The following is a 14291-nucleotide window of genomic DNA, read 5'->3' on the forward strand; positions in this document are numbered from 1 at the left end:
ATATTCTGAAAATTTGCTCTGAGTGGTGAGCACAACAACTCCCTGCTAAGGCAGTAGGAGTAGCAGTTGTTTCAAGACCTAATGTACAACGTAGCATTACTACAGCAGACACTTTTCAACGTTAGTTGTAGACTATGTCAACCTCGAGAAATGTTGTTGAATTTCGTTTGTCACATTGGCAACGGAAACAGCAACGGGGAAAAGCATCTCTAAGGCACGTAGGTGCATTTATCAAAATCATTTACTACTCTACGTAAGTCAGTCAGTATTGTTTTATTTTTCGGGGACTTGTCCTTCTTGTTCCTTGCCTTCTATGTTCTCTTTTTGCAACTTGTCGAGCTGAAAATCACTCGAAAATGTCGGATGTTGCACGTTGGCTCTTCATGCTGCTGTCTGTGTGGCAGGTTTTACTCGTAATTTAGAAAAAAACGGAGTAACGGTCTTTGACACAATCACAAGAAATACGCTGCGATTTTTCTTCAAGGACTTTTAAAGCAAAATCCCGCCAAATAGAAAGAGAGAGAGAGAGAGAGAGAGAGAGTCACACAGACGTGAAAAGGGCATCTCTTGACAAAGAGCAGAGAATACAAAACAAAAAACTGCAACAACATAAACAAAAAACAAAAGCTATTCTTAAATACGTTATTAGTAGATTATATGGGGTTTTCTTCTATTTGTTTTTGCTCGTTGTTTGCTACGTGTGCGGGTGTTTTGTAGCAGGCAGGAGCAACATGCTCATCGTCATCAGCCTCAGCCTTACAATCATCATCATCCTACATGTGAATAACAAAGGCATTACATCAACAACAGAAAAATAGACAACAAATTGCATCAATTAGTGATAATTATAAGCGTTAAAAATAGACACATCCCAACCACATGACATAACATACTCCTGCCATTCGAATAAAAATAAATAAGTGTCAGGGATTTATGAATGAGCGCAGGATTTCATAAAAGTTCATTAGAAGGAGATTTTGAGGAAATTATTTGGGTAATAGAAAGAATGTTCAAAAACAAAATAGAAAATTATTAATTAAAGAGGAGAAAAAATAAAATTAAGTCAAATAAATTACATTTCAATTATTATACCCACCACCATAGGATGGGGGGTATACTAATTTCGTCATTCTGTTTGTAACTACTCGAAATATTCGTCTGAGACCCCATAAAGTCGATCTAGCCATGTCCGTCCGTCCGTCCGTCTGTCTGTCGAAAGCACGCTAACTTTCGAAGGAGTAAAGCTAGCCGCTTGAAATTTTGCACAAATACTTCTTCGGTCGGTTGGTATTATAAATGGGCTATATCGGTCCATGTTTTGATATAGCTGCCATATAAACCGATCTCGGGTCTTGACTTCTTGAGCCTCTAGAGTGCGCAATTCTTATCCGATTGGGATGAAATTTTGCACGACGTGTTCCGTTATGATATCCAACAACTGTGCCAAGTATGGTTCAAATCGGTCCATAACTTGATATAGCTGTCATATAAACCAATCTTGGGTCTTGACTTCTTGAGCCTCTAGAGTGCGCAATTCGTATCCGATTTGGATGAACTTTTGCACGACGTTTTTTATTCTTACTTTTAACAAAACAAATCAAATAAGTTTCAAATCGGTTCATAACCTGATATAGTTGCCATATAAACCGATCTCGGGTCTTGACTTCTTGAGCCTCTGGAGTGCGCAATTCTTATCCGATTGGGATGAAATTTTGCACGACGTGTTTTGTTATGATATCCAACAACTGTGCCAAGTATGGTTCAAATCGGTCCATAACTTGATATAGCTGCCATATAAACAGATCTTGGGTCTTGACTTCTTGAGCCTCTGGAGTGCGCAATTCTTATCCGATTGTAATGAAATTTTGCACGACGTGTTTCGCTATGACTTTCAGCAACTGTGCCGAATAAGGTTCAAATCGGTTCATAACCTGCTATAGCTTTCATATAAACCAATCTTGGGTCTTGACTTCTTGAGCTTCTAGAGGGCGCAATTCCTATCCGATTTGGCTGAAATTTTGCATGACGTTTTTTATTCTTACTTTTAACAACTATGTCAAATAAGTTTCAAATCGGTTCATAACCTGATATAGCTGCCATATAAACCGATCTGGGATCTTGACTTCTTGAGCCTCTAGAGGTCGCAATTATTATCCGATTTGCCTGAAATGTTATACGACGTATTCTTTCATGTCCATCAACATACGTGTTTATTATGGTCTGAATCGATCTATAGCCCGATACAGCTCCCATAGAAATCGATCTCTCTATTTTACTTCTTGAGCCCCCAAAGGGTGCAATTCTTACTGACATTTTACACAGGTCCGGACCATATCTTGAAATCGCTCTAACAACAGAGCAAATCTTTTCTTATATCCTGTTTTGCCTAAGAAGAGGTGCCGGGAAAAGAACTCGACAAATGCGATCCATGGTGGAGGGTATATAAGATTCGGCCCGGCCGAACTATGCACGCTTTTACTTGTTTAAAATCAAATCGTGACAATATTATATGAAAAATTTAATAAATTTTTTTAAGGAAATAAAATTTTGGGTTTTTTTTTGCTATTTTTTCTATAGGAATATGGAACTAAATATTTGAAAAATTTCTATACAAATACAAGAATTGACAAAAATATTTTTTGAATCAAATTGTATAAAAAATTTAATAGATTTTTTAAAGGAATAAAATTTTGAAAATTTTCTTTAGAAATACAATTTTGAGCATTTTCTATAGAAATAAAATTTTAAAAATTTTCGATAGAAATAAAATTTTGAAAAATTTCTATAGCAATAAAACTTTAAAAATTTTCAATAGAAATAAATTTTCGACAAAAATTTGTTTTGTTCTTTCTATCGATATCCCTGTTTTCACATTTAAATTCTCTATAATAATTATTTTTGTATATTTATATGCATGTTATTTGTGCATTTCTATATTAATGATTCAAAGCGATTTACGATATCGTAATTAATGGCATCATGAAAAATAAAGATGTCACAAATGAAAATGTCAGACCAGAATATGCATGTCACACATTAAGCTCAAGGGCGGATCGAATGAATGGATTAATGAATGAATGGCAATTGCGCTCTGAATAAGGCAAAATTAGGTTATGCTTCACATACGACATGAATTATTCGCTTTGATGACCAATTTTTTTTTTTTTAAATATTGAGAGTGAAATGAATCGATATTTTTCCATTTTGTAGAAATATGCCATGGAAAAAGGGGATAAATTAATGAAGCTTGGAGTTTTAAAGACAAAAGGAAATTTAAGTCCTCTAGCTAACCGCATATGTTTTTTTTTTTACCGAAGAAACATAATTCCTTTTTTTTTTTTCTTTATATGAGCTAAAAATTTCACCTTTATAAGTTAAGCTCACTTTGTATATTTTCCCTCATCTTATTATCTCAATGAAAAACATTGACACTCTCCCAGACAATAGTTGGCACGTTTTTTTAGCACACAAAATTAGCAAATTAAATTTTTTCACTTAATAATTTTCAGTGTTCAAATGTCAAACTTTCTATGGCCTAAGGAGTTTTAGTTGATTGCAGTCTTCACTTGCCCATAGAAAGAAGTTGAAATGAAAGCTATGCTCTTTCAAGCATCTTAAACGTGCTTCCATGGAGTAATCACTGAGGCACCTCCAGTCAGGCAGGTGCTATATGATCACCTTAGACCAACGAACTTGACACAATGCCATGAAACGTGGCAGTCAAAGTGAAATGTGATGTACCGGTGAAAAATATGGGCACTAATGTGGCAAGCAGCAACCAAAACTCAAATGAAGAAATCAATTGAAGATGAGAAAAACTCCCAAAGAAAACAGAAGACACCTAAATCGTCGAAATGTGGAAAATCAGTCATGGAGGTCAACACCATATAATGCATGGCTACAAAGCAAAGGGGTTTTCCGTATTCTTACCACTTGTGCATGCCTGTTTCAAACCATCTTTTTTGTCGTATCTTACTTACGGTACCTTTTAAGCCTTTCCTCACTCAACTGAAGTCTGACAACAAAAGAAATATTGATGCATTGAAATATGTTCACGTTTATAAAGTGGGAAAACACGACTATGCATATTTAATTGTTGATTATTACCATAAGCCTCAATCATAGCGCCTAAACGTGATTTCATTGATCAAATTATACGTGATCATGCCACAAAATGCGCGCAATTCGTTGTGATCAACGACAATGGTATGGTGGTCACATGCATCTACGTAGTTTACCTACGAACCATTGCACACTTCATAGTGGGATTGGGTGGATGGTCAAACCAATTCTTGGGTACTTGAATCTGGTCTTGGAAAAAAAGTCTAGTCTTGGAAAAAAATTTTATGGACTCATATATGGTGTCTTTACGAATGTTTTGACAGTTCTGCGAAGTCAAATGCAAATCGCATTTACTTATGGACATTTTAGGGCATGCTACGCAAGGCATTGTTCAAAAAAAAAATAATAATAAAAAATGCTAGAATGATGACTTGCCTGAGGGGAATTTTGGGACAATTAAATTTCCATAAAAAATGTGGCTACAAAAAAATTTGGTAAAAATTTCATTTCAGTAGGAAATTTTGCCAACAATACCTTGCTATGGGAAATTTGATTTTAATTTATTTCTAAAGGAAATTTTGTAAAAATTCCCCTTCTATTGGATATTTTGTCACAAATTGTCTCCTTGGTATTAAATGGTTCGGAGAGATTCTTTCCTTTTCTTACTGAGGAACGCGTATCAGCAAATGTTATCCTGCAGAGTCTTATTAATTTTGCAGGGATACCAAACTCAGACATGGCTTGAAATAGCTTTGAATGTAAAGAAGTATCGAAGGCGGCTTTGTAGTCAACAAAGAGATGGTAGGTGTTGATTTGTCCTTCTCGGGTCTTGTCCAGAATTTGGCGCAGTGTGATTATCTGTTCTAGGAAGGATTTACCAGGTCTAAAGCCGCATTGATAGGGCCCAATTATCTCATTGACTTTATGTTTTAATCTTTCACACAGTACGCTCGAGAGTATCTTGTATGCGATGGGGAGGAGACTTATTCCATCTGTAGTTGGCATATTCCGTCTTGTCTCCTTTCTTGTGTACGGGACATAGTATGCTGAGGTTCCAATCATCGGGTATGCGTTCTTCTAGCCAGATTGCGCAGATCAGCTGATGCATACGCTTTATCAGCGTGTCGCCTCCGGTCTTAAAGAGTTCAGCGGGTGACCCGTTGGTTCCTGCTGCCTTGTTGTTCTTTAGTCGGGTCACTGCTAAGCATTCTATGCCATCATAAGGGATTGCGGTATCCTCTTCGCCGCCAACGTCGGACGCTAGGAGTTGGGTAATAAATTCTTTCCACATGCCAGTATGTTATCTGTGTCAGTTACCAGATTTCCTTCTTTGTCTCTGCAGGAGGATGTGCCTGCACCAAATCCATCGGTTTGATGTTTAATTCTTTGGTGGAATTTCCGGACTTCATTCTGACTCCTGTACATCTCAATTCGCATATACTCAGGTTTTTCCATTTCCTTTTTCTTTCTGCGGAATAGATGTTTCTCCTCTCTCCTTTTCTCCCGATACCTCTCCTTCATATTGCGCGTTGCTTCTGATTGCACGGTTGCTCCATGTACCGCTTGGATTCAGTAGCATCTCGACACTCTTGGTCGTACCATGGGTTTCTTGGAGGAGGCTTCCGGTACCCAAGTACAAATTTCGCGGCATTTTCCATGGAGTGGGCAATAGTTTGCCACTGCGCCATTATATCATCGGAACAAGCGGTGCTTTCATCAAGCAGTTGGGTCAGTCGAGTGGAGTATGCCGCTGCCATTTGTTGTGTTTGCAGCTTTTCAAAGTCCTGCTTCCGTGCAGTGTCAGATCGTACTTTCCTCGCCATGTTCAAACGGGTGAGAACCTTTGCTGCAACAAGGTAATGATCGGAATCTATATTCGCTCCCCGGATGGATGCCTTCCATCTATCACAACGTGATCAATTTGGTTTCTCGTGTTTTGATCGGGTGACAGCCATGTGGCTTTGTGAATATTTTTATGTCGAAATCTGGTGCTACCAACTACCATGTGTTTTGCCGCGTCGAAATCTATCAGCCTCAACCCATTACTGGACGTTATCTCGTGGAGGCTAAATTTCCGACTGTTGGACCAAAAATGTCTTCCTTCCCTGTCTTCGCATTAAATCTCCCAGAACGATTTTTATATCATGGGCGGGGCAGCGGTCATCTTCTCTCTCTTTGAAATTTTGGCAAAATTTCATCATAGAAATTTAATTTGATAAAATTTCATTGAAATTTAATTTTGAGAAAATTTCAAAGAAATTTAATTTTGAGAAAATTTCATAGAAATTTAAGTTTGAATAAGAGTTAGATAGAAATAAAATTAAAAAAACGAATGAAGAAAAAAATTTTTCATAAAAAATAATTTACAAAATTTCCAACAAAAAAATGTTGACCAACTTTGCTACAAAATCTTCGTTTTGGCAAAATGTAGGAAATGAAATATAGTTTGATATATTTCTTTAAAGAAATAAAGTTTTATCAAAAGTTTATACAGAACAGAAATTTTGTTATAAAAGTCCATTAAGAAAAAAATTTCCCACACAAACGACATTTTGACAAAATTTCCAAAAAAAAAAACTTAATACATTTTGACAAATTTTGGGCTAGAAATAAAGTTTTGACATATACCAACAAAGAATTAGAATTTTAACAAGACTTTATATCGAGATATCGGACTATATGGCAGCTATATTCAAATCTGGGCCGATTTGGGCCAAGTTGCAGAAAAATGTCGAAGAGCCCAACACAACTCAATGTCCCAAATTTCGGCGAATTCGGACAGAAAAATTCGACTTTTATGGCCCCAAAACATTAAATCGAGAGATCTGATCTGGGCCAAATTAAAGAAGGTGTCGAAGGGCCTAACACAACGCACTGTCCAAACTTTTGGGAAAAACGAACCATAAATGCGCCTTTTATGAGCTTAAATCAAGAGATAGAAAAAGAATCTGTGCAAAGTTTCAGCTCAATATCTGTATTTTTAAAGACTGTAGCGTGATTTCAACAGACAGACGGACAGACGGACGGACATATCTAGATCGTCTTAGATTTTTACGCTGATCAAAAATATATATACTTTATAGGGTCGGAAATGCATATTTCGATGTGGTGCAAACGGAATGACAAAATGAATATACCCCCATCCTTCGGTGGTGGGTATAACAAATTTCCAATAAAAGAAAAATTTCCTATAAAAATAAATTTGTTAAAATTCCATTTCTTTGGGAAATTTTGTCGAGATTTAATTTCTATAGGAAATTTTGCCAAAACTTCTTTAAGATGAGAGATTTTGTCAAAATTTCCTTTCCATGGGAAATTGTGTTAAAATTTCAATCTGTTGGAAATTTTTTTCAAAATTTCCTTTCTATGGGAACTTTTGTTAAAATTTCCTTTTTATGGGAACTTTTGTTAAAATTTCCTTTCTATGGGAACTTTTGTCTAAATTTAGTTTCTATTGAGAATTTCCTGAAAATTTCCTTGCTGCGGGGAAATCGGTTAAAATATCATTTCTGTAGGAAATTTTGTCAAACTTTCATTTCACTACTACGAAATTAAATTTGGAGATAAAAATGTGAAAATAGTCCTTTAGAAGAAAATTTTAACAAATTTCCTTTAGAAATGAATTTTTTGTCAACGTTTGCTATAGAAATTAATTTTTAACCAAAGTTCCTTGGCATGAGAAATTTGGTTAAAAGGAAATTTGATTGAAGGAAATGTATTAAACTTTTCGTCTAGACGCTTTATTTTTTCAAATTTTCATTTCCAAATTAAATTTTGTAGAAATTTTATTTCCATGGAAAATTTAGTCCGAATTTTCTTATGTTTTAAGAATTTTCGTTTCTTAAGTACATTTTACAAAAATTTCCTTGCTCTGGTAAAATTTGTTAAAATATTCTTGCTATGGGAAATTTAAGGGAAGATTGGTGAAAACTAAATTTCTAAGGGAAATTGTGTCCAAATATATTTTTATAGCATGATTTTCTGTCATTGTATAGCTTCAATTTCTCTTCAGTTTGTCTTTCGTTTTTTTTTTCTTGCCAAGTCCATCCTTTTTATGTACATACCACACATTTCTTCATTAGCGATGATGAAGCGTTGATAAGATGAGCTTTTCGTTTGGCAATGTTAAGTATTCATCAAGCATAATGCCATCCATGAAAGCATAAAGGCTGATCTCTGCTGATAGGCCAACTATTGAACCGCTATGAATGTGGACAACTAAAGTCCAAGCCCAACACAAGTCTGCATCAAATCGCCATTACGATTTGCATATCAATGCATATTTGCCATGCATCTCCGTTTTCCGTTCATGTGCTTGTGGCCCAATGCATGCGTATGTATGAAAAAAGTTGCAAAAGCAAATGCAAATTTTTGGGAGGGAGTAGAAGTTGAACCTTTTGAAAGATCAATTTTCAATGATAATCGTTTGGAAGTCATTTTAATGGTTGAGCTTTTCACCATGTCTCTTATTTTTCTGTTTGGCCGAAATAGGCCTTCTGTTTATTATTAGCTATTTAAGATATTGTTTTTTTCCATTTTCTAATTTCATGCTTTTTTTCGTTTTGTTTTCGCCCAGCCATTTTAGAGTCGCGACCTTTATTCTCTTGGGAATTATTTTTTTTTAACTTTGGCATTTATTTATATGTTGTGTAAAAAATAATTTTCTTAACTCTGTCACTAATGTTTAATGGTTTTCATCTTAGCCACCAGCCCAGTGACACAATTTCTTTTACCTTTTATTTTTTTGGTAAAATAAAATAAAATAAAATTTGCCCAGCTCATGGCCTATAGCCCGAAAATACCTTTGCAAGTGTTGCCTTTGGGATCAAAGATATAAACAGGGTCATTGGTCATGACAAAAAAAAAGAAAACAAATCGTGCCTCCAGAAGTTAAATTTTGTGGTTATTTATTAGCCTTCAAGTTTTTTTTTTAGCATAAAATGTGGGCAAAAGAAATCAATTTGCACTTTGATGTTTGATTTGGAAAAGCATAAATTAAGATAGAAGAAAATATTTTGGGAAAATTATTTTTTACTAAGACTTCAAAAGAGATTTTCTTAACCTTAAGATAATTTAAAATAACAAACGGATAAAAAAGTAGACAAAAATTCTAAGTAAAACAACTATGAGTTTTTTTGGAAAAACCAAAAAAATTTAAAACTTAATTACTAAAAATTAAAACAAAATCAAGAAATGTAAAACAAAAATAAAGCTTAAATTCAAATTTTAAAATAAAAATTAAAATTACATGAAATCTATTTGCAATTGTAATTAAAAAAGGATATATTAAATAATATAATTTAAACAAGTAAAAGCGTGCTAAGTTCGCCCGGGCCGAATCTTATATACCCTCCACCATGGATCGCATTTGTCGAGTTCTTTTCCCGGCACCTCTTCTTAGGCAAAAAAATGGATATAAGAAAAGATTTGCTCTGTTGTTAGAGCGATATCAAGATATGGTGCGGTTAGAACCACAATAAAATTATATGTTGGAGACCTGTGTAAAATGTCAGCCAATTCGAATAAGAATTGCGCCCATTGGGGACTCAAGAAGTAAAATAGAGAGATCGATTTATATGGGAGCTGTATCGGGCTATGGACCGATTCAAACCATAATAAACACGTATGTTAATGGTCATGAGAGGATCCGTAGTACAAAATTTCATTCTAATCGGATAAGAATTGCGACCTCTAGAGGCTCAAGAAGTCAAGATCCCAGATCGGTTTATATGGCAGCTATATCAGGTTATGAACCGATTTGAACCATACTTGGCACAGTTGTTGGATATCATAACAAAATACTACGTGCCAAAATTCATTTAAATTGGATAAGAATTGCGCCCTCTAGAGGCTCAAGAAGTCAAGTCCCCAGATCTGTTTATATGACAGCTATATCAGGTTATGAACCGATTTGAACCATATTTGACACAGTTGTTGTATATCATAACAAAATACTACGTGCCAAAATTCATTCAAATTGGATAAGAATTGCGCTCTCTAGAGCCTCAAGAAGTCAAGACCCAAGACCGGTTTATATGGCAACTATATCAGGTTATAGACCGATTTGAACCATACTTGACACGGTTGTTGGATATCATAACAAAACACGTGGTGCAAAAATTCATTCAAATCAGATAGGAATTGCGCACTCTAGAGGCTCAAGAAGTCAAGACCCAAGATCGGTTTATATGGCAGCTATATCAGGTTATGGACCGATTTGAACTATACTTGGCACAGGTTTTGGATATCATAACAAAATACGTCGTGCAAACTTTCATTCCAATAGGATAAGAATTGCGCCCTCTAGAGGCCCAAGAAATCAAGACCCAAGATCGGTTTATATGGCAGCTATATCAGGTTATGGACCGATTTGAACCATACTTGGCACAGTTGTTGGATATCATAACAAAACACGTCGTGCAAAATTTCATTCCAATCGGATAAGAATTGCGCACTCTGGAGGCTTAAGAAGTCAAGAACCAAGTTCGGTTTATATGGCAGCTATATCACAAAATGGACCGATAAGGCCCATTTACAATACCAACCGACCTACACTAATAAGAAGTATTTGTGCAAAATTTCAAGCGGCTAGCTTTACTCCTTCGGAAGTTAGCGTACTTTCGACAGACAGACGGACGGACGGACAGACGGACGGACGGACGGACAGACGGACAGACGGACGGACGGACGGACGGACGGACAGACGGATGGACGGATGGACGGACGGACATGGCTAGATTGACATAAAATTTCACGACGATCAAGAATATATATACTTTATGGGGTCTCAGACGAATATTTCTAGTAGTTACAAACAGAATGACGAAATTAGTATACGCCCCATCCTATTGTGGAGGGTATAAAAAGGTTTTTGATTCATTTCCTTGGTGAAGATTTTGTTTTCTTACATATTTTCTATTTAATTTATTATACCCTACACTACTACTGTGGTACAGGATATTATAACTTTGTGTCTAACACCCATTGATAAGTATACCGATCGACTCGGAATTTTTTTCTGTTTCGATTTAGCTATTCGCAATTTTCATCCCATCGTCTTCAAATTCGGTACAGGCTCGTTTATCGACCTAGAGACGAAGCCAATAGAAAATCGTTTCAGATTTGGATATAGCTCCCATATATATGTTTAACCGATTTGCAGTAATAATGCATTAAAGTGGTCATTTGTAAACCGATTCTCTTGAAATTTGGTAGAAGGAATTTTCTCTTGACTATTGACGTTACTGGTGAAGTTCAGAGAAATCGGTTCTGATTTAGATATAGCTTTCATATATATGTATCGCCCGATATTCACTCCTACAGCCACTGCCAGCGCATTTATTGACCAATCTTGCTAAAATTTTGCACAATTCTTTCCTCGATGCTTAGCGCAATATTTAAAATTTTTGGTCCAAATAGGTTCAGATTTAGACGTAGCTCCCAGATTTCGAGTAATTTGCAATAATGTTGTAATTTGTCAACCGTATTTATTACAGTTTGAACATATTTGCTCGATATTTGATACGGATTGTTTAATAACCCATCTGAAAACATCCGCAGAGGTCCATCAAAATTGGTTAAGAACTAGATGTAGCTCGCACTTTGTACTTAAGGGTGGGTTTAAGGTATTATAAAGTCGGCACCGCCCGACTATTGCCTTTTCTTACCGTTTTTATACCCTCCACCATAAGATGGGGGGTATACTAATTTCGTCATTCTGTTTGTAACTACTCGAAATATTCGTCTGAGACCCCATAAAGTATATATATTCTCGATCGTCGTGACATTTTATGTCGATCTAGCCATGTCCGTCCGTCTGTCCGTCCGTCCGTCCGTCCGTCCGTCTGTCTGTCGAAAGCACGCTAACTTCCGAAGGAGTAAAGCTAGCCGCTTGAAATTTTGCACAAATACTTCTTATTAGTGTAGGTCGGTTGGTATTGTAAATGGGCCATATCGGTCCATGTTTTGATATAGCTGCCATATAAACCGATCTTGGGTCTTGACTTCTTGAGCCTCTAGAGTGCGCAATTCTTATCCGATTGGAATGAAATTTTGCACGACGTGTTTTGTTATGGTATCAAACAACTGTGCCAAGTATGGTTCAAATCGATTCATAACCTGATATAGCTGCCATATAAACCGATATTGGGTCTTGACTTCTTGAGCTTCTAGAGTGCGCAATTCTTATCCGATTTGAATGAAATTTTGCATGACGTGTTTTGCTATGATATCCAACAACTGTGCCAAGTATGGTTCAAATCGGTCCATAACCTGATATAGCTGCCATATAAACCGATATTGGGTCTTGACTTCTTGAGCCTCTAGCGCGCGCAATTCTTATACGATCAGAATGAAATTTTGCACGACGTGTTTTGTTATGATATCCAACAACTGTGCCAAGTATGGTTCAAATCGGTTTATAACCTGATATAGCTGCCATATAAACCGATCTTGGGTCTTGACTTCTTGAGCCTCTAGAGTGCGCAATTCTAATCCGATTGAAATGAAATTTTGCACGACGTGTTTTGTAATTATATCCAACAACTGTGCCCAGTATGGTTCAAATCGGTCCATAACCTGATATAGCTGCCATATAAACCGATCTTGGGACTTGACTTCTTGAGCCTCTAGAGGGCGCAATTCTTATCCGATTGGAATAGAATTTGGCACGACGTGTTTTGTTATGATACCCAACCCAACTGTGCCAAGTATGGTTTAAATCGGTCCATAACCTGATATAGCTGCCATATAAACCGATCTTGGGTCTTGACTTCATGAGCCTCTAGAGGGCACAATTCTTATTCGATTTGAATGAGTTTTTGCACGAAGTATTTCGTCGTGATATCCAACAATTGTGCCAAGTATGGTTGATATCGGTCCATAACCTGATATAGCTGTCATATAAACAGATCTGGGGATTTGACTTCTTGAGCTTCTAGAGGGCGCAATTCCTATCCGATTTGGTTGAAATTTTGCATGACGTATTTTATTTTTACTTTCAACAACTGTGTCACATAAGGTTCAAATCGGTTCATAACCTGATATAGCTGCCATATAAACCGATCTGGGATCTTGACTCCTAGAGGTCACAATTATTATCCGATATGCCTGAAATTTTGTACGATGGATCCTCTCGTGACCATCAACAAACGTGTTTATTATGGTCTGAATCGGTCTATAGCCTGATACAGATCCCATATAAATCGTTCTCTCTATTTTACTTCGTGAGCCCCAAGGGGCGCAATTCTTATACGAATTGGCTGAAATTTTACACAGGTCTCCAACATATAATTTAATTGTGGTCCGAACCGGACCATATCTTGATATCGTTTTTAAAGCAGAGCAACTCTTTTCTTATATCCTTTTTTGCCTAAGAAGAGATGCCGGGAAAAGAAGTCGACAAATGCGATCCATGGTGGAGGGTATATAAGATTCGGCCCGGCCGAACTTAGCACGCTTTTACGTGTTTTTTTTTTATACCCTCCACCATAAGATGGGGGGTATACTGATTTCGTCATTCTGTTTGTAACTACTCGAAATATTCGTCTGAGACCCCATAAAGTATATATATTCTTGATCGTCGCGACATTTTATGTCGATCTAGCCATGTCCGTCCGTCTGTCCGTCCGTCCGTCCGTCTGTCTGTCGAAAGCACGCTAACTTCCGAAGGAGTAAAGCTAGCCGCTTAAAATTTTGCACAAATACTTCTTATTAGTGTAGGTCGGTTGGTATTGTAAATGGGCCATATCGGTCCATGTTTTGATAGAGCTGCCATATAAACCGATCTTGGGTCTTGACTTCTTGAGCCTCTAGAGGGCGCAATTCTTATTCGATTTGAATGAATTTTGGCACGACGTGTTTTGTTACGATATCCAACAACTGTGCCAAGTATGGTTCAAATCGGTCCATAACCTGATATAGCTCCCATATAAACCGATCTTGGGTCTTGGGTCTTGACTTCTTGGGCCTCTAGAGTGCGCAATTCTTATCCGATTAGAATGAAATTTTGTGTTTTGTTACGATATACAACAATTGTGCCAAGTATGGTTCAAATCGGTCTATAACCTGATATAGCTGTCATATAAACCCGTCTTGGGTCTTGACTTCTTGAGCCTCTAGAGGGCGCAATTCTTATCCAATTTGAATGAATTTTGGCACGTAGTATTTTGTTATGATATCCAACAACTGTGCTAAATATGGTTCAAATCGGTTCATAACCTGATATAGCT

General features: G+C 36.6%; 1 protein-coding gene across 1 annotated transcript in view; it reads right to left on the reverse strand.

Moving 5' to 3' along the window:
* Window positions 1–653: 653 nt before the first annotated feature.
* Window positions 654–14291, reverse strand: part of LOC131995836 (uncharacterized) — a 32928-nt gene continuing 19290 nt past the window's right edge. The window contains exon 3 of the mRNA XM_059365012.1: window positions 654–773. Coding sequence (XP_059220995.1) covers window positions 654–773 — 120 coding nt within the window. The remainder of the gene's footprint in view (window positions 774–14291) is intronic.

The sequence above is a fragment of the Stomoxys calcitrans genome, chromosome 1, assembly GCF_963082655.1.
Source record: "Stomoxys calcitrans chromosome 1, idStoCalc2.1, whole genome shotgun sequence".
NCBI classification, from domain to species: domain Eukaryota; kingdom Metazoa; phylum Arthropoda; class Insecta; order Diptera; family Muscidae; genus Stomoxys; species Stomoxys calcitrans.